The sequence below is a fragment of the Capra hircus genome, chromosome 12, assembly GCF_001704415.2.
Source record: "Capra hircus breed San Clemente chromosome 12, ASM170441v1, whole genome shotgun sequence".
NCBI classification, from domain to species: Eukaryota; Metazoa; Chordata; class Mammalia; order Artiodactyla; family Bovidae; genus Capra; species Capra hircus.
The window spans coordinates 52,054,040-52,076,169 of NC_030819.1; the positions used below are offsets into that span (position 1 = coordinate 52,054,040).

A 22,130-nucleotide genomic window follows, 5' to 3' on the forward strand; every position below is an offset into this window, starting at 1 on the left:
TAAATCAGTTAATCGACTGACGAAAGGTCCCTGTGTAAGTAACTTTTAAGTGTGACATTTCAACCAGAATATTAAGTTAGGGGTTTCATATTTTGACTATTCAGGCACCTGGTGATATTAAAATACATCTCATATCATCACTGTTAAATATAGTAGGTATTTTTGTTGAGAATTGGTGGCTCTGCCATAGTATTTTGTCCAGCTGAATTGCCACGAGAGAAAAAATAGTAATGCACAAAGAATTCATGTAAGATTTTTCAGTGTCTTATGAATAAATGTACGATTAGTTGAAGCTGTATCAGCTTTTCATTTAAGGCCTGCAGCTGTTGGTGTAAGAAGCATCATATTTCAAAAGAAGTTAGAGCATAAATAAATAGCATGAGAAAAAGTCTCCTGAGAAGAAAATAAAATAAAAATTAAGCATCTGGATTATCATTCACATTGCTTCTCACAGTCAAAGTTTGGTGCCAAAATATCAATTTCAAGTACATAATTTAGTCAGTTTCATTTCATGCTGGAAACCAGGCTCTGTAAAAATAATGCAGAATAAAAGATTAAGATTATTCAAAAGTTCAGTAGATTTTCTTTACACCTTATAAAAGATGAATGATCTAATTGTTCTTTTTAAAGAACGGTAAGACTACATAAGATCACTTTGCTGCTGCTGCTGCTGCTAAATCACGTCAGTCATGTCCGACTCTGTGCAACCCCACAGACGGCAGCCCACCAGGCTCCCCTGTCCCTGGGATTCTCCAGGCAAGAACACTGGAGTGGGTTGCCATTTCCTTCTCCAATGCATGAAAGTGAAAAGTGAAAGTGAAGTCACTCAGTCGTGTCCAACTCTTTGCCACCGCATGGACTGCAGCCCACCAGGCTCCTCCGTCCATGGGATTTTCCAGGCAAGAGTACTGGAGTGGGGTGCCATTGGCTTCTCCACCTTGTTACTTTCACATAATTTGTTAAACAAGATATAATTTTAGTTTACTGAGAAAATAACTATCATAATTTTAACATGTCGAGTCTAACTTCTCTTTATTGTAATGATCATTATGTAAGGTTTTCTCAAATGTTAAAGTTTTTTCACTTAAAAAAGGTCTAAAAAAAGTGAAAGTCACTCAGTCGTGTCCAGCTCTTTGCGATCCCAGGGACTATAGTCCATGGAATTCTCCAGGCCAGAATACTGGAGTGGGTAGCCTTTCCCTCCTCCAGGGGATCTTCCCAACACAGGGATCAAACCCAGGTCTCCTGCACTGCAGACAGATTCTTTACCAGCTGAGCCACAAGGGAAGCCCTCCGAAAAAAGTTCTAAAGAAAGTGATTTTTAAAGACTGTTACATAAGACTTTGCAGTTTACTTGAAAGAGAACAGTATACATTTAATACTAGCAAAGTTGCATGTGAATTTTATTTTTATAAGACTTTTGTTGACATTGGATTCCACTGGAAATGCGTCCCACAGGCTTTTCCTGCTCATTTAAGGTCAAGTTCACTGTAGAAAGTTAAAATCACATACTAGGGTCATGATTCAGGATTTAACTGTTGGTTTTGTAGGAGGATTTTCTCCTTGGCACACTTAGTGCTGTGTCCTGGAATTGGTGCCCAGACAATTTTAAGTGTGGTATGAGCTGTTTGTGTCACGGGAATAAAATTAGATGCGCCTGTTGCTAATAGGAGGGAATGAAACATGAGACAGACCCAAAATGGGAGCCTTCCTCCGGCTGCCTGGCGAACTTGACCCCTCCCCTCTCACTGGGCGATTCCTGGGACAGCCTCAAATCCTGTCTCAGAAGCTCTGAAGGAGTGCAGTTAATTCACTTTGTGCTTTTTGACAACATCTAAGGTAAGTAATCGGCTTTACCTTGGATCTTACAGAATTAGAATGTTCAACTTAAAGACCAAATAGGTATAAGGCCTCTTGACTATTTTTCCTTCATAGATGACATAATGGAAAATAAATTTAAAATGTTAAATAAATTTAGCTCAAAATGATTATATATTAAATATCAACAAAATGGACTTAACACTTCATTTCAACTTTCAAGTTTTTCCAACTACTAAAATGCTACATGTTATTCTAGCATGATTATGTCCTTTTAATAGTTTTAATTTTAGAACACCATGACAGTATTTTTGTATTATCAGGCATTCAGTTGTTATACTGTAGCTAATTTAGATAAAGAGTAATCTTTCAGATCACCTACTTCAAATTCTGGGCTACCCTGGTGGCTCAGACAGTAAAGAATCTGCCTGCAATGAAGGAGACCTGGGTTTGATCCCTGGATGGGAAGATACCCTGGAGAAGGGAATGGCAACCCTCTCCAGAGTTCTTGCCAGGAGAATTCCATGGACAGAGGAGCCTGGCGGGCTGCAGTCCATGGGATCAGAAAGAGTCAGACACGATTGAGCGACTAACACTTTCACTTTCACTCACTTTTCACTTCTAATTCTACTCTTAAACTTTTGTGATAGAAGTACATTTGCTTTACATTTTGTCATAGTTTTGTCAAAGATGTTTAAACACAGAGTAAAATTCATGAGAACCAAAGTCCAGGTGATTTGATACGTTGAGAATAAGCAAAACAGAAGCAAAATGCTAGCTTCAACTGCCCAAATCTTCTTGGATGAAAAAGGGAAAAATGTCTCTCTCCCCAAATCTGGGGAAAATAGTCTATTGCTCAAAATATGTATCAGCAAATATAGTAAGTAAGAGTATGAGGTAAACGTGTGCTGTGCTTTGACCTGTTAAATGTCTGTTCTTTCTGTTGGATCCTAAGTAACATAGGGCCTTTGGAGGATGAGTTTCTAAAGAAAGATAATAGGGAAAAAATAGCTTGGCTGGCTGGAAAATTTGCCAGCAGAATGGAGTAACTCACTAGTGCAAAATTAACTACAAAACTCCCTGTGTTTATGTTTTGCTTGTTTTCTTGGAAACATTTTGTAGAGATGGATACAGAGAGGCATACTTACCACCTTGTGGTTCAAGTTGTTGTTAGTCTTAGAGGCTCTAGAATTTATCTGAGGTTTCTTTCAAAGCTAAACGAAAAGCAGTGTTTCACTGTATTTAAATATCAAATTCCAAAGACTAACACATCCAAGTTTCCTGAATATGTTGGCTAAGCTTGCAGCTAAAATGCTGCAAATAAAGCTGTTCCATGCTGTCCTTTAAAAAATAAACACTGTAGTCATTACACTAAATTCTTACTGTTGTTGTTCAGTTGCTTAAGTTGTGTCTGACTCTGTGACCCCACGGACTGCAGCACACCAGGCTTCTCTGTCCTTCACTATCTCCCAGAGTGCTCAAACTCATGTCCATCGAGTCGGTGATGCCATCCAACCATCTCATCCTCTGTCATCCCTTTTTCCTTCTGCCTTCAGTCTTTCCCAGCATCAGGGTCTTTTGCAGTGAGTCAGCTCTTTGCATCAGGTGGCCAAAGGATTAGAGCTTCAGCTTCTGCATCAGTCCTTCCAATGAATATTCAGGACTGATTTCCTTGAGGATTGACTGGTTTGATCTCCTTGCAATCCAAGGGACTCTCAAGAGTCTTCTTTAGCACCACAGTTTGAAAGCATCAATTCTTTGGCATTCAGCCTTTTTTGTGGTCCAACTCTACTGTATTGAAGGTGAAAATCAAATAACAATGATAAATTATGAATGGGTGCCCATTTTGTTTAATTTTGCACATTTTGTGGGACCTGGGAAGGGTTCCCCCAGCTCCCTCTTCTACATGGCTGCTTCTCAAGTAAGCCCAGCAGTGCTCACCCCCATGGCTTTGGTTTCCTAGTGAGGAAACTTCAGAACCCACCTCTGCTTCCTTCTTTCCTTCCTGCCTCCTTTCTCAGCCTCAAGAGCATCTAGCCTTACTCTTCTCTGGACCTACTTCAGGACCAGATCGTTCTCTGGTGTTCACGTGAACTTTGTAGAATTCCTTACCCACTGTCTTTGCTGTTCCAGACTCCATGCTCACTTCTTGTTTCACATCTTACTGTGCCTTAGGGAATTTCCTGGGAAACAGATGCAGGAGTGTTTGGAGAGCTGCGGACTTGCAGGAGACTTGAGGCTTCTCCCAGAGTCCTTCACAGTGTCCGAGTCCACTTGACTTTGGTCCAGCTGGTGTGCTATGCCTGCTGGTGAAGGAGCTGGCATTCCCACGGGTTGTGTGTGCCCAAGGCAGGTGTGCTTCATCCTGAAGCCACTGGGATAGAATTAGTCTTGGGGGAGGTCACTTTGGTTGACATGGAGACTGGATAAGGGGCATGGAGCGGGAGAGAGGAGCTGTAAAACGTCAAAAGATGGCCTCCGCTGAGGGCTGGAAAACAGACCCCAAGGGAGAACCAGCAGGAAGAAGTCATTGCCATGGAGATGGTACCTAAAACCCATCCTCACCTTTGTGACTGTTTTAACTCTTACTTGAAACATTTTTCAGCGAGTTTTACGTGTGCAGCATCTTTGAAGAAACACACTCTCAAAAAGCCTGGTAGGTCACTTGAGTTGATCAGTTGACCAACTGTTTGTTCCTCAGTGGACAGAATTGATCATCACGTCATAGAACTAAGAAGGTGTGACTTTAGATTTCAGTCTGTGCTATACGATAGTGAAAGGGAAATACCTAAGATAATATGGCTGAAAAGTGAGGGTAGAAACAGCCCTTCTCTGATGCTAATCACCCTCTGAAATTCAACTCATTTATCAAGGTAGAACTTTGCATGATCTTGAAATACACTGTTGAAATACAGAGTACTTATAGATAGACATTCTTGGTAGAAAATGAAGTAGATGAGGTCACTAGGGTGTGAAATGCAGGAAAGGTCCAGCCTATAAACCTGTAGATGCTGGTTATATACTGGTGAACAAAATGGAGAACAAAACATCCTTATTTTGGCCTTATTTCTGCTAACTTCAGCTTCTGGACATTGATATTACTCCTTAGTCAAACATGACATAAAGACACGGTAAAAGCTTCAGATTTCTGAGTTTATTTAATAAAAACAAGAGTAAAACACTAAGAAAACATGTTTGAATTGCTCATCTTCATAATCATAGCCCTGCTTTAAAATAGTCTCTAACTGAACTAAGAAACAAATATGCATTTGAAAACCACAGTTTTATGACCTAACATTTGTATGACAGTGGCTAAAAGTGGTTCCCCCCCCCCCCGCCTTGTTACTTTTTCATTTAAATAAAGGTTTCTTCCCAGATCAGGAGTGTTAGCTAGCTAAAGGGCATTTATTCTGTTGGTTTGGTGTATTCTGTAAGGAACTTTTTAAAATGGCAGCTTGCCATTTTATTTTAAAAGTCAGTTCTGTTGTAGAGAAGAGAGAACAGTTTGATGACCTTGTAACCTGTGACTCTCTCTGTGCGTGCGTGTGTTTTATAGCAGGGGCCTTTGTGATGGTGAGAATTGTATTGATTGTGACTTTGGATGAAATTGATAACTACAGTTTGTGTACTTTGCTTCGTTTTATAGTCGTGCTAAGCAATTTGACCAAAAATGAAGCGGAACTATTTTTTTTAAATTATTTGGTCATCCTAAATGAAGTCATAAAGTTGGGACAAGTATAGTGAACTTTCTGTTAGCTTTTCTATTATCAGAGAAATATATATATCAAACGGTAGATATATACAATATTTTTAATCTGAAAAAATACAGAAAGACATTTGGGAAATGCAGTTTTAAGTGAAAAAGGTAGAATATGGAGGGAAATTATTGTTAACAATTTTAAATTTGTTTATAGTCTGTTTCTCTGGGTGTATATTTTAATATGTATTTCACTGTTCTGTTTTTCATTCAGCGCTCTACCATTAGCATTTCTCTAGGATAGTCAAGATATATGCTTTCAAGCAGTTAATTCTGTAATATAATAATCTAATAACTAGTTACTCTGATGTTTAAACCTTATCATTATTTGTTGTTGTTGCTTAGTCGTGTCTTGACTCTTTTGTGACCCCACAGACTATATAGCCCACCAGGCTTCTCTGTCCACGGGATCCTCCAGGCAAGAATACTGGAGTGGGTTGCCATTTCCTCTTGCAAGGGATCATCGAACCCAGGTCTCCTGTGTCACCTGGATTGGCAGGCAGATTCTTTACCACTGAGCCACTAAGAAAGCCTCTGCTTTCCATTCACCTTTACTTTTCATTCACCATTATAGATAAAGTAAAACAAATACCTTCAAACATCAATCTTCATTTTCATTCCTGATTGTTTCTTTGGAATAAGTTTCTAGAATTGAAATTACTGTCTGTTTGAGATTCTCAGTACATAGTGCCAAATATCCTTCTAGAGAAATGGTGTTAATTTTCACTTCCAACAGGAGAGGAGTTTCATGCCCATTTTTCAAACATATCCATATGATATCACTTACGTGTGCCAATGTTGGCTAGAACCGGTTTTTAAATTTCCCTTACTGTTTGAAAACTGACTGTGGAAGTTGTGTTTGTGCTTCCTGGTGAAGTAGAATCTTTTACTCTGTATTAATCATTTGTGTTTCTTTAATGTGTGTGCATGGTTTTGCTCAAGTTGTATTGATTTATCTTTCTGAGGGTATTAACCTTGTCTTATCTTTAAGGCAAATATTTCCTCCATTAGTTATCTACTGTTGAATTTTCCTTATTGATGTACTTTTTGCCACATCTACCAAGGCAATCTCTTCATTTTCCTAAACGTTGGCACCATGTAGGATACAAACAGTGACCTCCAAAACTAAAAGATAATAAGATTATGTTGGATTAAGCTAGGTTTGTGATAGGTTTACACCAGCAATAGTAAGCTCTATATAGGAATAAAAATATGTAACAATTGGAAGACATACATGTGTGTGTGTGTGCGTGAGAATATGTATATACACTCAGCAGTTTTTATTGATCTCTGGCAATATTGTAAAAAATATGTGATAGTTTTGAATTCTGAGTCTTTGGCCATACCCCTCCAATCCAGTCTCAGACTCTGAGCTTATCTATGGGCTGTCTGAATTTGCCACCATTATTTAGATGACACATGCTTTGAAATTAATATAACAGAATGATGTGATATGATGGGATTGAGTGTGTCCAGGGAAGACTTCTTGGAGGAGATGACATGTGAACTGGTGCTGAAGGTGAGGAGGGGGCCAGCAGAGGGTGTCAGGTGGGGAGGATGCCCAACAGTGAGTCCTGACCTGAGGGTTCACCTGGGCTGTTTGTGAGTAGGTGGGGCACCTTGGTAGCAGATGAAGAGGTGAGCAAAGGCTCTCATGTAGGATTGGGGGTGTGAGCGATGGAGGAGCCTGGATGTTCTCAGTGGGGGAAAGCCATGGGAAGATTTGACATTGTAGAGTGACAGGCACTGAATTTTATTTCATGTGCCTGCCCCTGGATAGAGAGAGGCTTCCAGAGTGGGAGGAAGGGAGACAGGTTTGCAGTGGTGAAGATGAGGGAGTTCGAGGGGCTGGCGCCAGAGTGGTTGCCATGGAAATGGAGGGAAGTAGGCAGACCGAGGATCTAGGCTGAAGGTGGAGTTGGTATGGGGCTGATGTGGGGCTTGAAGGGGAAAGCAGGGAGCAAGAATGACTTCAGAGACTTTGAAGACCTGGGTGGGTGGTGATGGACTTTCTCATATAAAAAAAACTGGAGGGCTCAAAGATGAGTAAGTGAAGAATGCCCTCATTAAACTTAATAACCGTTTGGGTTTTGAATAATGCAGATTGTCAGTCCTCAGTGTTTGAAAATGATGAACAGCACCATTTTATACAATCAGTTTGAACATGGGGGAAATGCCCGTTCAGTTGGAAAGAGATTTAAAGAATTATTTTAGACCATGACATTTTAAATAAGGACATGTTTAAATCATTCCTAAAAGTAAATGCATGGGGGGGGGGTGGGGTGGGGGGTGGTTCATGTTTGGGAACGCATGTAAGAATTAAGGATTTTAAAATAAAAAAAAAAAAGTCTCAGAAGAGAGTACTTTAGTTCTGATTCATCATTTTGCTACCTTTACAATCAGAAAAGTCATCTTAATTTCTAATTTTAATTTAAACAAAACTATGCTCTTTGTGTGTGTGTGTAAAGAAGAGAATGAGCAACTTTTAAAAATCTCTTCCTAAAGTGGATATTGTTACTGAAACTCTTACCTTGATTTACATAAAATGATGGATGTTTGTAAACACTTGTACACATCCACGTTTTGATCTTTCTTAAAGTAGGTCAGTACTTGGGACCTTTATTATAGGCAAATGTTGGTGTGATTGATATCTTGTAAAGATAATTCTAATTTTTAATTCTGAGTAATATGTAGTAGCTGAAGGAAGATGTAACCTAATTGGTTGGCGTAAAACTGAGGAACTGGAATTTTTTTCACAAGACTTATAGGTACCAGCTTGATTTTCCTCCCACTGAATCTTTTAAGAACTTGATCACTTGACTGTTGTAGGTTGATGCTTCAATTCCAAAGTTAATCCTGCAGAATTTTGAAAGCTGTATATATATTGAGTTTATTGATTAAGACCTGAAAATGTGATTGTTATTATTGTAGTCGCTAAGTGGTGTCCAACTCTTTTGTGACCCCATGGACTCCATAGCCCGCCAGGCTCCTCTGTCCATGGGATTTCCCAGGCAAGAATACTGGAGTGAGTTTCCATTTCCTTCTCCAGGGGATCTTCCCAAGCCAGGGATTGAACTCTGATCTCCTGCATTGGCAGGTGGGTTCTTTACCACTGAGCCACCTTGGAAGCCCTGGAAATATGATCACTGGATTTCAAATGAATTTGCTATATCTAATATGGTGAATGACAGATTATCACTGTGGCTGAAATACAATGACATGTTTCAAAGTATACTTTAATGCTCTTTTCAAAAATCACTTAATTTTGGAGATTTGTTATTGGGGTAAAAAAATGTTTTGTTGGACTAATGGTCAGTCAGTATTGACAAATTCTCTCTCTGTCTGTCTGTCTGTCCCTTTGTCCCTCTTCCCACTCCACTTCCCCACTTCCTTCCCCCTTTTCCCCCTCCCTCTCTTCACCCCCCACCTGTGGCAGATGGTGCGTGAACAATACACCACGATCACAGAGGGCACCCACATAGAGCGGCCAGAGAACCAGGCTGTCTACAAAATCGGCATTTATGGCTGGAGAAAGCGTTGTCTGTATTTGTTCGTCCTTCTTTTGCTCGTCATCCTCCTTGTGAATCTTGCTCTTACCATTTGGATTCTCAGAGTCATGTGGTTTTCCCCAGTAAGTGTTATTTTTCCTGATAATCATGTTCTTGCTTTGTTTGTGCTGTCAGTCCATCCTCATTGCATCAACAGAAGCTCCCTGTCTTGCAGTTAGTGTTGTCTCCTGTCTAGATAGAATGCTCAGTAGCAAAAAGAATACATATAACATTTAAAATAATATAGCATTTACCTTTTCTTAACCTTTTTTAATAGTCTCACTGCAGACTATACTGTGTTGATTTTATGGTGAGTTTTCATTGCAGTTTTTCCACTCGTCATTATCTTTTCATGGTGGGAAAATTGGAGCCGTCTTGAGTTTGGGGTTGACTGTGTGTCATGATTGCTTAAGGATTATTTAATTCATTAACTGACAAAATTTTGCAAATTGTATTTTTCTAATTTCACTAATTTATAAATATTTACCATTCAGATGCAACTTACTTGATTTTTTAATTTAACAGCAAACTTAGTAACTACTGAATTCAGTTCAGTTCAGTCACTCAGTCATTTCCGACTCTTTGTGACCCCATAGACTATAGCACGTCAGGCCTCCCGGTCCATCACCATCTCCCAGAGCTTACTCAAACTGATGTCCATTGAGTCGGTAATGCCATCCAACCATCTCATCCTCTGTCATCCCCTTCTCCTCCTGCCTTCAATCTTTCCCAGCATCAGAGTCTTTCCCAATGAGTCAGTTCTTCTTCTCATCAGGTGGCCAAAGTATTGGAGTTTCAGCTTCAGCATCAGTCCTTCCAATGAATATTCAGGACTGATTTCCTTTAGAATGGACTGGTTGGATCTCCTTGCAGTTCAAGGGACTCTCAAGAGTCTTCTCCAACACCACAGTTCAAAAGCATCAGTTCTTCAGTGCTCAGCTTTCTTCACAGTTCAACTCTCACATCCATACATGACCACTGGAAAAACCATAGCTTTGACTAGACAGACCTTTGTTGGCAAAGTAATGTCTCTGCTTTTTAATATGCTGTCTAGGTTGGTCATAACTTTACTTCCAAGGAGCAAGCATCTTTTAATTTCATGGCTGCAGTCACCATCTGCAGTGATTTTGGAGCCTAGAAAAATAAAGTCAGCTACTGTTTCCCCATCTATTTGCCATGAAGTGATGGGACCAGATGCCTTGATCTTAGTTGTCTGAATATTGAGTTTGAAGCCAACTTTTTCACTCTCCTCTTTCACTTTCATCAAGAGGCTCTTTAGTTCTTCTTCATTTTCTGCCATAAGGGTGGTGTCATCCGTGTATCTGAGGCTATTGATATTTCTCCCAGCAATCTTGATTCCAGCTTGTGCCTCATCTAGCCCAGCATCTCACGTGATGTGCTCTGCATATAAGTTAAATAAGCAAGGTGACAATATACAGCCTTGACATACTCCTTTCCCAATTTGGAACCAGCCTGTTGTTCCATGTCCAGTTCTAGCTGTTACTTCCTAACCTGGATATAGGTTTCTCAAGAGGCAGGTCAGGTGGTCTGGTATTCCCATCTCTTGAAGAATTTTCCAGTTTGTTGTGATCCACACAGTCAAAGGCTGTGGCATAGTCAACAAGCAGAAGTAGATGTTTTTCTGGAACTCTCTTGCTTTTTCCATGATCCAACAGATGTTGGCAATTTGATCTCTGGTTCCTCTACCTTTTCTAAATTCAGCCTGAACATCTGAAAATTCATGGTTCACATACTGTTGAAGCCTGGCTTGGAGGATTTTGAGCATTACTTTGCTAGCGCGTGAGATGAGTGCAATTGTGTAGTAGTTTGAGCATTCTTTGGTATCGCCTTTCTTTGGGATTGGAATGAATAATTTAGTAACCTAAAAATCAGTCATTATAAGGATTTTGGAGTCTGTTTTAGGCACCCTCATGTTCTCAAGATAGCTGGGTAATTTTATATGCGTTAATAATATTTTGTGTCCTTTTTGGAAAAAATTCATTTAATGCAGAATGTTTTTACTTTACAAGATAGTCACAGTGAGAAAAGATGCAGCAATGAACATTTTTTGGAGACTGAATGAAGGTTGAACTCCTCAGGTTTACACCCCAGGGTCTGTCAGGGGCACCTCCTGACTACAGGGTCTTGTCTGGCCTCAGAAAGACCCTCACTGTGTGGAAGGCTGAAGGATGAGCAGGAAGATGCTGGAAAGGCCTGGAAGGGAGACGCACCCACCCGCCCCCCACCTCCAGCCCCACAACTGCTGGAGACAGAAGACTGTAACACCCCTGGGCACCAGGGGCCATGCGTTCTCCCAGCCACTGTGTGATCCCACAGTGTGGTTGGCACTCAGCCAGTGTGTCCTGAAAGAATAATGATGTGCATTTTCTTAGAAATACGTGTCAATTAATCCCACAGACTTTGTGTGAACATTGTTATACTGTGAGCCCACCAGGTGCTCTTGGCTGTTTATCATAAAGTGATTATTTAAATCTTACATGCATTTCCTAAACAGTCCTTTGTATTTACACGAGATTTAATATAACACTGAATACTGAATAAAAGCAACTAAAGTTATAAATAAAGTGCTTAAGAGAAATGCAGAGAAAGGCCGATAGGAAATCTATGAAAACGTATACATAATTTAAGTTGATAATAAAAGAGGTGAAAAAGAAAGCAATAACAGAATCTCTGCTCTTGTTAACAGGTAGGCATGGGTCACCTGCATGTTATGGCAGATGGACTTCGCCTGGAGGGGGAATCTGAGTTTTTATTCCCATTGTATGTCAAAGAAATACGCTCCAGAGCGGTAAGAAAATGAGGACACGTTTAAGTAATTTGTTTCATGAAAAATAAATAATGGTTTGCTTTTCTAATGAAAAGGATGTCTGCACTGACATTGCATGGCTCCCTGGCCATGTGCCCTGTGTGCGCCCTGGCACACAGTGAGTGACCAGCAAGGTCACACCCAAAACCTTGCCCAGAAACCCCAGCCCTGCCCCCAGCAGATTTTTTACATCCCATTGACCAGAGTTGTGTCACTTGGGTCTCCCTCCCCAGAAGACAGGCTGGGAAAGCAATTAGCATTTCCAGCCCCTGAGGTGGAAGCCAGAAAAAAAAGTGGGGAGAGGGGAGTTGGAAAGCATCCATGAGACAGGCAGCTGACTGTGTCCATGCCCGGGGGTGGGCCTCGCAGCCCTGACTGCGGCCCTGTCCTCCCTTTCAGGGAGAATGATAAAAAGAAAAAAAAAACAAGAGCCTGGACGTTGGCACCTGAAGACTGGGCTCCATCATGGAACTGTCACTTGCTGGCTGTGACTTTGGGAGAACTGTCATTTAATCTCTTTGAACTCAATTTCCTCATCTGTAGATGAGGAATAAAGCTACCTCCTTCAAAGTGTGGAGGTAAATGAGAGGATGGATGGTCAAAATCTTCGGTGAATTGTTAGCTTTTATTATCATGCTAGTTATTTCATAACAAAGCAAAAACAAGTAGTAAGCTCACACTATTGGATAAAAGGTGAGACGCTGGTAAACCCATGTGCTTCCACAAAGCAAGTTGGAGAATTTCTAACCAGCTAGACGTCCAAAGTGCTCCTAAAACTTCTTTCCTTCTGGAAAAAAGAAAAACACATCATTCCCCCACAACTTCGGAAGATATTTGGTTCCCTCTGAGTGACATAAACCCACCTGAATCCAACAGCCGAATTACTGCATTCCTTTTGAAGAAAACTGTTTATATAAGAGCCAGCAATCTGTGAAACAAAGCCCCCATTCAGACTATGACCCCACTTACATGCTCATAAAGCCACTTTATCTTCCAACAAAGAGCTCTAAAAGCGTAGGCATCCAACAGATTTTAAAAGCTCTTGAAATTGTGAGAAGGCTTTTGTGTTTTGAAAATAAGTAACACGGTCTTTATTATAGAAGAGCTAAACATTCTCTGATTTATCTTTAAAAATATATCATATCCTGGACATAAATTGTCAGAAATGAAGTTTTAATTTTTTTGAAAAGACCAAACAAACACTGCTCAAAATTTGATTGTTTCAGATCTTTACATTGAGAATGGGCCTGGTGTATTATAAAACGTACATGGGCTCTGTAAACCCATGAAGTTATTATATTTTGTGGGGAAATAATTTAATGCATTTGCCCCATTCACATAATATAATCCAAGTTTTAAAAAATTTAGCCGCAGTTTATAGGCTTACAGGATCTGTGATATCGGAAAAATTATTTTCTATAAATCCTCAATTTATATACAAATGTAAAGGTGTAGTCACTTTAGATAGTATACATCCGGCTCACCTTGTGAATCCATTTTTAGGACTCATCTCTGCTTCTGCAGTCTACACAGAATGTGACCATGAATGCACGCAACACGGAAGGAGAAGTCACAGGCAGGTTGAAAGTGGGTGAGTTCAGCTTCATCAGAGTGCTTTGAGTGTGTGTGTGGTCCACGAACAGTTGTGCCAAATGGATATATTTGTTTTTTTCTTCTAAAGTGTTCAAAGTTATTTATGAGCGATCAGAGTGTGAGTTTTCTAAATATCATGCTGTGTGGACCATAGAGAGTCATTCATTTTGTGGGAGGACAGTCTGAAGTATTTTAATTGAAGTTATTTTGATTCCAAGAAACAGAGGACCGTTTAAGGTAGTACAAGAAGCACAGTGATTATTGCAGCCTACAAAATCATCTTGCAGAGGCAGAGAAAAGAAAACAAGGTAGTTGCACTCAAAAAAGACCCGGGGCTGAGAGTTAAAGTATTCCTCCTCTCTCTTTCTCTCCCCATCCTTCTCTCCACTGTGTTTCCTTCCTTTCCGTGTGTGTTTGCCCATGATTTTCACTTGGGTGTTGTGATTACATCAGTCCTAACTCTACAGGACTCTCTGGTCCTTGCTCTGGTTGACTGTAGTTCTCAACACCAGCCAACTTAGTCTTCAGTGTCTTCAATTCTGAACTCACAACAAAGCACTCAAATTGGCCCAATCACTCTGTCCAACCAACTGCCCTTGGGTGAGCCATGTACACCCATCTGATCAACAAATAAGATCAGAGAATATGGTCACATGGAAGCAAGGTCCCATGGAATCTTGCACAGACAGCAAAAGGATTAGAAAGAATAAGTATCGGAAGAAATGACAAAAGAGCAAACAGATGGTGAAAGGAATGTATATTTGTACTACATATGTATACATGTATATGGCAACCCACTCCAGTGTTCTTGCCTGGAGAATCCCAGGGACCAGGGGGCTTGGTAGGCTGCCCTCTATGGGGTCGCACAGAGTCGGACACAACTGAAGCGACTTAGTAGCGTAGCAGCATACATATATATGACTCAGTTATACATATACATGTATAGTTCAGTTCAGTTGTTCAGTCATGTCCAACTCTTTGTGACCCCCATGGACTGCAGCACACCAGGCCTCCCTGTCCATCACCAACTCCCAGAGTTTACTCAAACTCAAGTCTATTGAGTTGGTGATGCAATCCAACCATCTCATCCTCTGTCATCCCCTCTCCTCCCGCCTTCAGTCTTTCCCAGCATCAGGGTCTTTTCCAGTGAGTCAGTTCTTCTTCTCATCAGGTGGCCAAAGTATCAGAGTTTCAGCTTCAGCATCAGTCCTTCCCATTAATATTCAGGACTGATTTCCTTTAGGATGGACTGGTTGGATCTCCTTGCAGTCCAAGGGACTCTCAAGAGTCTTCTCCAACACGACAGCTCAAAAGCGTCAATTCTTTGGCACTCAGCTTTCTTTATAGTCCAACTCTCATATCCATACATAACTACTGGAAAAATCATAGCTTTGACTAGATGGATCTTGGTTGGCAAAGTATTGTGTCTGCTTTTTAATATGCTGTTTCAATGGCATTATTTTAATGGCTATATAATATTCCAAAGAATGTACATATATAATAACTTGATTAGGTAATTCTCAAATATTGTAGTTAGGTTACTCTATTCAGTCATTATCACAGTTCTTAATTCAGGCCACTCATATACTTAGTAGGTATTTTCAATAAATTCTTATTGAATGAATGAATAGAGGAGTGAATGAAAGATTGTGTAGTATGGGATGGACTAAAAACCAATTGGGAGAGAGTTCTAGGAGATGGAATGGGGTAAGATAGCCTGTCTAGGGTGCTCCAAAGTGCACAGGGGTTCAGGTATAGGTCTGAGCTACACCATGAGGGATTTGGGGTCATGAAGAGGATCATGGGTGGGAAACAGATTCAAAATTTAGCAGCCAAAACAGAGGAGAGAACTTCAACAAAGAAAGTCAGGAATAAAAGTCAAGGGGTTAGCAGCATTATTCACTATAGTCAAAACATGGAAACAACATAAGTGTCCATCAATGGATGAATGGATAAAGAAGATGTGGCTTACATGCACAATGGAATACTATTTATTCAGCCACAGAAGAGAACAAAATAATGCCATCTGCAGCAGCATGAATGAACCGAGAGGCTGTCATACTGAAGTGAAGTAAGGCCCACAAAGGAAGGCAAATACCGCATGATATCACTTATATTTGGAATCTAAAAAAATAATAATAATAAAATATGACACAAGTGAACCTATCTACGAAACAAAAACAGGCTCACAGACATAGAGAGCAGATTGTGGCTGCCATCGGGAGGGGCCTGGGAAGAGGGATGGACTGGGCGGCTGGGGTTAGCAGATGCAAACTATTACCTAGAGAAGGCATGAGCAGCAAGGTTCTACTGTACAGCACAGGGCACTGTATTCAGTATCCTGTAATAAACCACAGGGCTTCCCTGGCGGCTCAGTGGTAAAGAATCCACCTGCCAATGCAAGAGATGTGGGTTTGATGCCTGGGTCAGGAAGATCCCCTGGAGAAGGAAATGGCTACCCACTCCAGTATTCTTGCCTGGAGAATCCCATGGACAGGGGAGCTTGGCGGACTACAGTCCATGAGGTTGCAACATGAAGTTGGAGACGACTTAACAACTAAACAACAAAAACAACAATAAACCGTAATGGAAAAGAATATGAAAATGTGTGTATATATATATATATGTATGTATATAACTGAATCATTTTACAGCAGAAGTTACAATATCGTAAATCAACTCTACTTCAATAGCCAGTCTATGTCTGACGCAGGGTGCAGCATGCTTGGGGCTGGTGCATGGGGATGACCCAGAGAGATGTTATGGGGAGGGAGGTGTGAGGGGGGTTCATGTTTGGGAACGCATGTAAGAATTAAAGATTAAAAAAAAAATAGCAGTGTAAGACAAGATCCTATTTACCAACACCAATACTCATGTAGACCCAAATATTCATGTACAGCTTGGTAATAAAATAAGAAATGGATAGGGAACCTCAAAAAAAAAACAAAAAAACAAAAAAACAAGGGGTTCATCCACAGTGCTGCTGTAAACAGGACTGGAGCCCTTTCCTCGCTATTTAGGTCCGTGAACTCAAGTGTGTAGATGTAAAAGACTAGCCTAAAGATTAGAGTCAAGCTACACAGATAAGGGTCATTGACTCCAGGCTTATAAAGCTGAACTAAATAATGCAAGATTACTCTAAAAAATTAGTAGAGTGAACTCAACTGCAGTTTTCGACTTCCAGTCCAGTATTTGTCCGATACCATATTTGCAGTGGTAGAGTAAAACCTTCCTAAAGGACTTCGTGCTGTTTGTTTTTAAATGATGCTCTCTTAAGTTAAAGCTAGCATAGTGGGGAGGGGCAGTGTTAATGGGGTATATTGTGAGTTAGGAAGAATCTGATTGTGTTTTTACAAGAAAAACTCTTGGGCCAGTTTCACAAACTGAATTCATCAGGCCATAAAACCTGCCTTTATTTACTTCCTTTATCTTTTATTTATTTCCCTCTTTGTTTGAACCAAAGCCTTTCATTAGAAATTTTATTTTACCAAATAGCTCTTTCTTTATCGTGAAGAAAGTATTTGAGTTTTGTTTCTTAAAGGACGTGGCTGCAAATGAGGGTGACGTGTTCACCTCTAATGCACACCCAGCAAGGTTATAAAATCTAGTAGACTATTACTAAAAGAAGATTTAGTTATACACTCAGTTATTTTAAGAAGTGATTTATCCCTATGGTGGGCTTGTTGTCACGTGGAGAACAGTTTCTTTTGAGGTGGAAAACGTATTTAAACATGTTAAACACTAAACATGTTTCAGTGCCTATATTTTTTATTAAATGAAGATGGAATTTTATTCACCTCTGTGCCTTTGCTGGGGCAGCCCCTCTACCTGGAAGGTCTCATTCTCCCCAGTCAGGGAAACACTGATGCTTCCAGGTCAGCCCAGACATTCTCCCCCCCGGGTGTCAGGAACTCCTTGTTGGGTTCTTGCTGGACACTGTCCATGTTCATCTCATGGCACTTATCACATTGCCCTGGGCTTACATTCTGTTGTCCTCAGTGGGCTGTGAATTCCATCTGCATCTCACTCATTCATATATATTCAATTCTTAGCACAGAATTTTGAACATAAAAACCATACAAGAAATTTGTATTGAATGGAAGAGACTCACTCTCCTGCATTCTCTTTGATTTGAGCATTTACTTGGCTCTGTTACTCATGAAAACTATGCAGCTAAATTTTTTTGTTGAATATTTCAACAATATATATGAAGTAATGGTTACAGGAAAAAATATGTCATTTAGTTGAGCCCTTTTACTTAATAAATTTCCCTCAAATTGTTATATGAACCTCCAGGGAGCTAAACAGTGAACTCTTACTGGATAAATTACTCCGGTTTTTTCATCTTGATTTTAAGCTCAAATAACTTCAAATTCATCACTTAATGCAGATCAATGTTTATATGATAAATACATCAGATATATCAGTGACCCAGAAGAGATAAATAGTGACACTGAATCGCAGGGTATCTGAATTTGGGGGAAAGCTAAGAAGAGCAAAAATACAGGCAACTAACAAAAAATAAAGCAAGCCTTCGTAAAGAGAACAGAGATAAAACATGGAAAAAAAAAAGACTTCCACTTTATAACATAAGCACACACACACATACACATATTTAACTGAAGCATGTGTGTGGTGGGTTTTGAGGTACAAATCAGAATATGTATTGTGACAATATCCAAAACTGATTAATGTATTAATTGAAAAACTTCTATTTAATTTCTAGCAGGTCCCCCTCAACTTGAATACTGTGAGGGACACAGGGACACATACACAGAAGCTTTAAGTATCCATTTGACAATAAACTTACTTTTCTAGATAAGACTATAGAGCCAACAAAAGAATTCAGGAACACTTGAACAAATGCTGAATGCTGTGTTCTAGAGAGATTAATCCAGCATTAATCCTTCATGCTGGGTTAAGGTGCAGGGTTGGAAGAATAAGAAGCACAGAGAAGTTAGGAGACATAAAATGATGGATACCCGAGTGCACCGATGAGGGAGACTGAACAAGATCTCACCCACCAAAGGTACAGCATCACCAATGCCTGGCACTAGAAGCACCCATGAAACAAACATCTGCTGAGTCAGCCATGGGTTGCTCACAGTGGGTCTAAAGTGCATGAGAAAGGAGTCAGCTTAGAGGACAAAGTGATGCCCTGTCCCTGAAATAGAAGACATGGAGGAGACAGAAATGTCTGGGATGAAGGGGAAGGGCAGAAGTTGGAGGGTGTATTTCCAGGGTGATGTCTGTTTTCTCCAAGGAGTAGGAGGTGAGGGGTAGGGCAGAGGCGAGAATCCGAGTGACTCATTGCCTGGGTTAACTTTGGTCACTGAGATGGTCTTTCACAGATCTCACATTTCAGAAAACAAAATCCTCAGTTGTTGATATGCAAAAGAATAGCAATTTAAGTAATCTTCATAAAAGAGTTATATTATTTTTGGCAAGTTTTAAAAGCTGGAGAAAATTAATTTTTACATAATTCATTCATACATATATTTGATATATACTAACACACAATGGCACCCCACTCCAGTACTCTTGCCTGGAAAATCCCATGGATGGAGAAGCCTGGTAGGCTGCAGTCCATGGGGTCGCTAAGAGTCGGACACGACTGAGCAACTTCACTTTCACTTTTCACTTTCATGCATTGGAGAAGGAAATGGCAACCCACTCCAGTGTTCTTGCCTGGAGAATCCCAGGGACAGGGGAGCCTGATGGGCTGCCGTCTATGGGGTCGCACAGAGTCAGACACGACTGAAGCGACTTAGCAGCAGCAGCAGCAGCAACACACATGTGACCTAAATTAATTTTAATAAGATTTAGGGTTAGGACTTAAAATTTAATCATAGAATTAAAAAAATAAAAACTATTGGTGACAAATCCTAAATGTTTAGTGATTTGGTACTACTGGGTGAGAACCCATGTAAAAGTAGAGTTTGTAACACTGCACAGAGTAAACACTTTATAATAAGCTGTTTTAATTAATTCTTTAGGTCCCCAAATGGTAGAGGTCCAGAGTCAGCAGTTTCAGATCCACTCCAAGGATGGCAAGCCACTGTTCACTGTGGATGAAGAGAAAGTCATGATTGGTACAGATAAACTTCGAGTAACTGGTAGGTATAGCTCTTTATTTTTGATTTAAGAATAATTGACAAACAACATTAGTTTCAGGTATACAATATGGTGATTCAATATTCATATATACTGTGAAATGATCCACACTAAGCCTAGTTAATGTCCATCACCACACATGCTTACAAATTTATTTTCTTGTTATGAGAACTTTTAAGATGCACTCTCTTAGCAACTTTCAAATATACAATACAGTGGCTCAGTGGTAAAGAACAAGCCTGCCAATGCAGGAGACTTGGGTTCGATCCCAAGTCAGGAAAATCCCCTGGAGAAGGAAATGGCAATCTGCTCTAGTATTCTTGCCTGGGAAATCCCATGGACAGAGTAGCCTGGCTGACTATAGTCCATGGTGTCGCAAAAAAATCGGACAGGACTTAGCAACTAAACAACAGTTGCTTTCTGGTTTTAAAATAAGCCTGAGTAGGAAAGATATGTACACCCCAGTGTTCACTGTAGCACTGTTTATAATAGCCACGATACGGAAGCAACCTAAGTGTCCATCAACAGAGGAATGGATAAAGATGAGGTATTTATACACAATGGAATGTAAGTGAAAGTGAAGTTGCTCAGTCGTGTCCAACTCTTTGTGACCCTGTGGACTGTAGCCTACCAGGCTCCTCTGTCCATGGGATTCCCTAGGCAAGAGTACTGGAGTGGGTTGCCATTTCCTTCTCCAGGGGATCTTCCCAATCCAGGGATCAAACCCAGGTCTTCAGCATTGGAGGCAGATGCTTAACTCAGCCATTAAAAAGAATGAAATAATGCCATTTGCAGCAACATGGATGGACCTAACGAGTGTTATATTGAATAACGTAAGTCAGACAGAGATGAAGAAATATCACATGACATCCCTTATACGTGTAATCTAAACAGAAATGATACAAATGAACTTACTTACAAAACAGAAAGAGACTCACAGACTTAGAGAATGAGTTTATGGTTGCTGGGGGGAGGAGAAGGATGGAGGAAAAGGATAGTTAGGGAGTTTGAGATGAACATGGACACACTGCTGTATTTAAAATGGATAACCAACAAGGACCTCCTGTATAGCCCAGGGAACTCTGTTCAATGTTAATGTGGATGGGAGGGGAGTCTGGGGGAGAATGGATACGTGTATATGTAAGGCTGAGTCCCTTTTCTGTCCACATGAAACTACCACAATATTGTTCATCGGCTATACCCAATACAAAATAAAAAGTTAAAACAAACCTGGGTATTTGCAACTGCTTTAAAAGTCATATTTTGTTTATAGGAACCTAGTGAAATCGTGGTGTTCTTGGAAAAGTAGGAAAGCAGTTATGCCTATTTTATCCCACAACTCAAACGTCTATACAAAGTCAACAGTCAAAACCTACGTGTCCTGTAATATGGAGTATAAAGGCTTGATTTGTTAGCCGTTGTTTACTTTTGTAAGAATGCTGCACCTTTGGTTTGTGTTTAGGGCCTGAAGGGGCTCTTTTTGAACACTCGGTGGAGACGCCCCTCGTAAGACCCGACCCACTCCAGGACCTCAGGTAAGAGTTTTGTTCAGATGTAAACAAACTGGTTATGTGCTGGAGTAATGCTTCAGCAGATGCTACCAGGTGGTTCCTTGTTCTGATGACCTTCCACCCATGACAGGTCATTTCTGACAGAATCCAGAGGGTGAACGTCCTTGTGCGCATCCCGTCCTCCCGTCTCTGAGACGCAGGCCTGGTGACCAGCCCGCCCCTGCCCCAGGGCAGCCTGCACCGTTCTAGTAGACTAGCTCCTCCTCCAGGAAACCTCAGGGACTTGGCTAAATGCCACTATTTTATTTTTTCCTAGCTTTTTTTTTTTATTGTGGTAAAAATGCACATATAAAATGTATCATTGTAACCATTTTTAAATGTATAGTTCAGAACATATTTATACTTTCTATACTTAAAAGTTGTCTTTTATTTTCTATTATGGCTTACCACAGGATATTGAATATAGCTCCCTGTGCTCTACAGTAAGACCTTATTGTTTATCCGTCCTGTATATAGCAGTTTGCATCCATTGACCCCAAACTCCCAATCCTTCTCTCCCTCCATCACCACTCTTCCCCTTGACAACCACAGGTCTGTTCCCTACGTTTGTGGGTCTGTTTCTGTTTTGTAGATGAGTTCACTGTGTCATATTTTAGATTCCACATACAAGTGGCACCACCGATGGCTCAGCAGGTAAAGAATCTGCGTGAAATGCAGGAGACACGGGAGATGTGGGTTTGATCCCTGGGTGGGGAAGATCCCTTGGAGGATGACATGGCAACCCACTCCAATATTCTAGACTATTGGTTGAAAAATCCCATGGACAGAAGAGCCTGGCAGTCTACAGTCCAAAGGGTCGCGATGACTCGGACGTGACAGCCTGCGGCACACATAAGTGATATCCTATGGCATTTGTGTTTGTCTGACTAGAGTATGTACTAGAGAGTAGGATGACCTCTAGG

At 40.5% G+C, this 22,130-nt stretch overlaps 1 protein-coding gene across 1 annotated transcript in view; it reads left to right on the plus strand.

The window, feature by feature from the left end:
* Nucleotides 1,735-22,130, plus strand: part of SGCG (sarcoglycan gamma) — a 29,933-nt gene continuing 9,537 nt past the window's right edge. Inside the window, exons 1-6 of the mRNA XM_005687563.3 lie at nt 1,735-1,839; nt 9,012-9,206; nt 11,831-11,932; nt 13,454-13,541; nt 19,540-19,659; nt 21,120-21,192. Of these exons, the coding sequence (XP_005687620.1) occupies nt 9,012-9,206; nt 11,831-11,932; nt 13,454-13,541; nt 19,540-19,659; nt 21,120-21,192 (578 nt within the window). The 5' untranslated portion in view covers nt 1,735-1,839. The remainder of the gene's footprint in view (nt 1,840-9,011; nt 9,207-11,830; nt 11,933-13,453; nt 13,542-19,539; nt 19,660-21,119; nt 21,193-22,130) is intronic.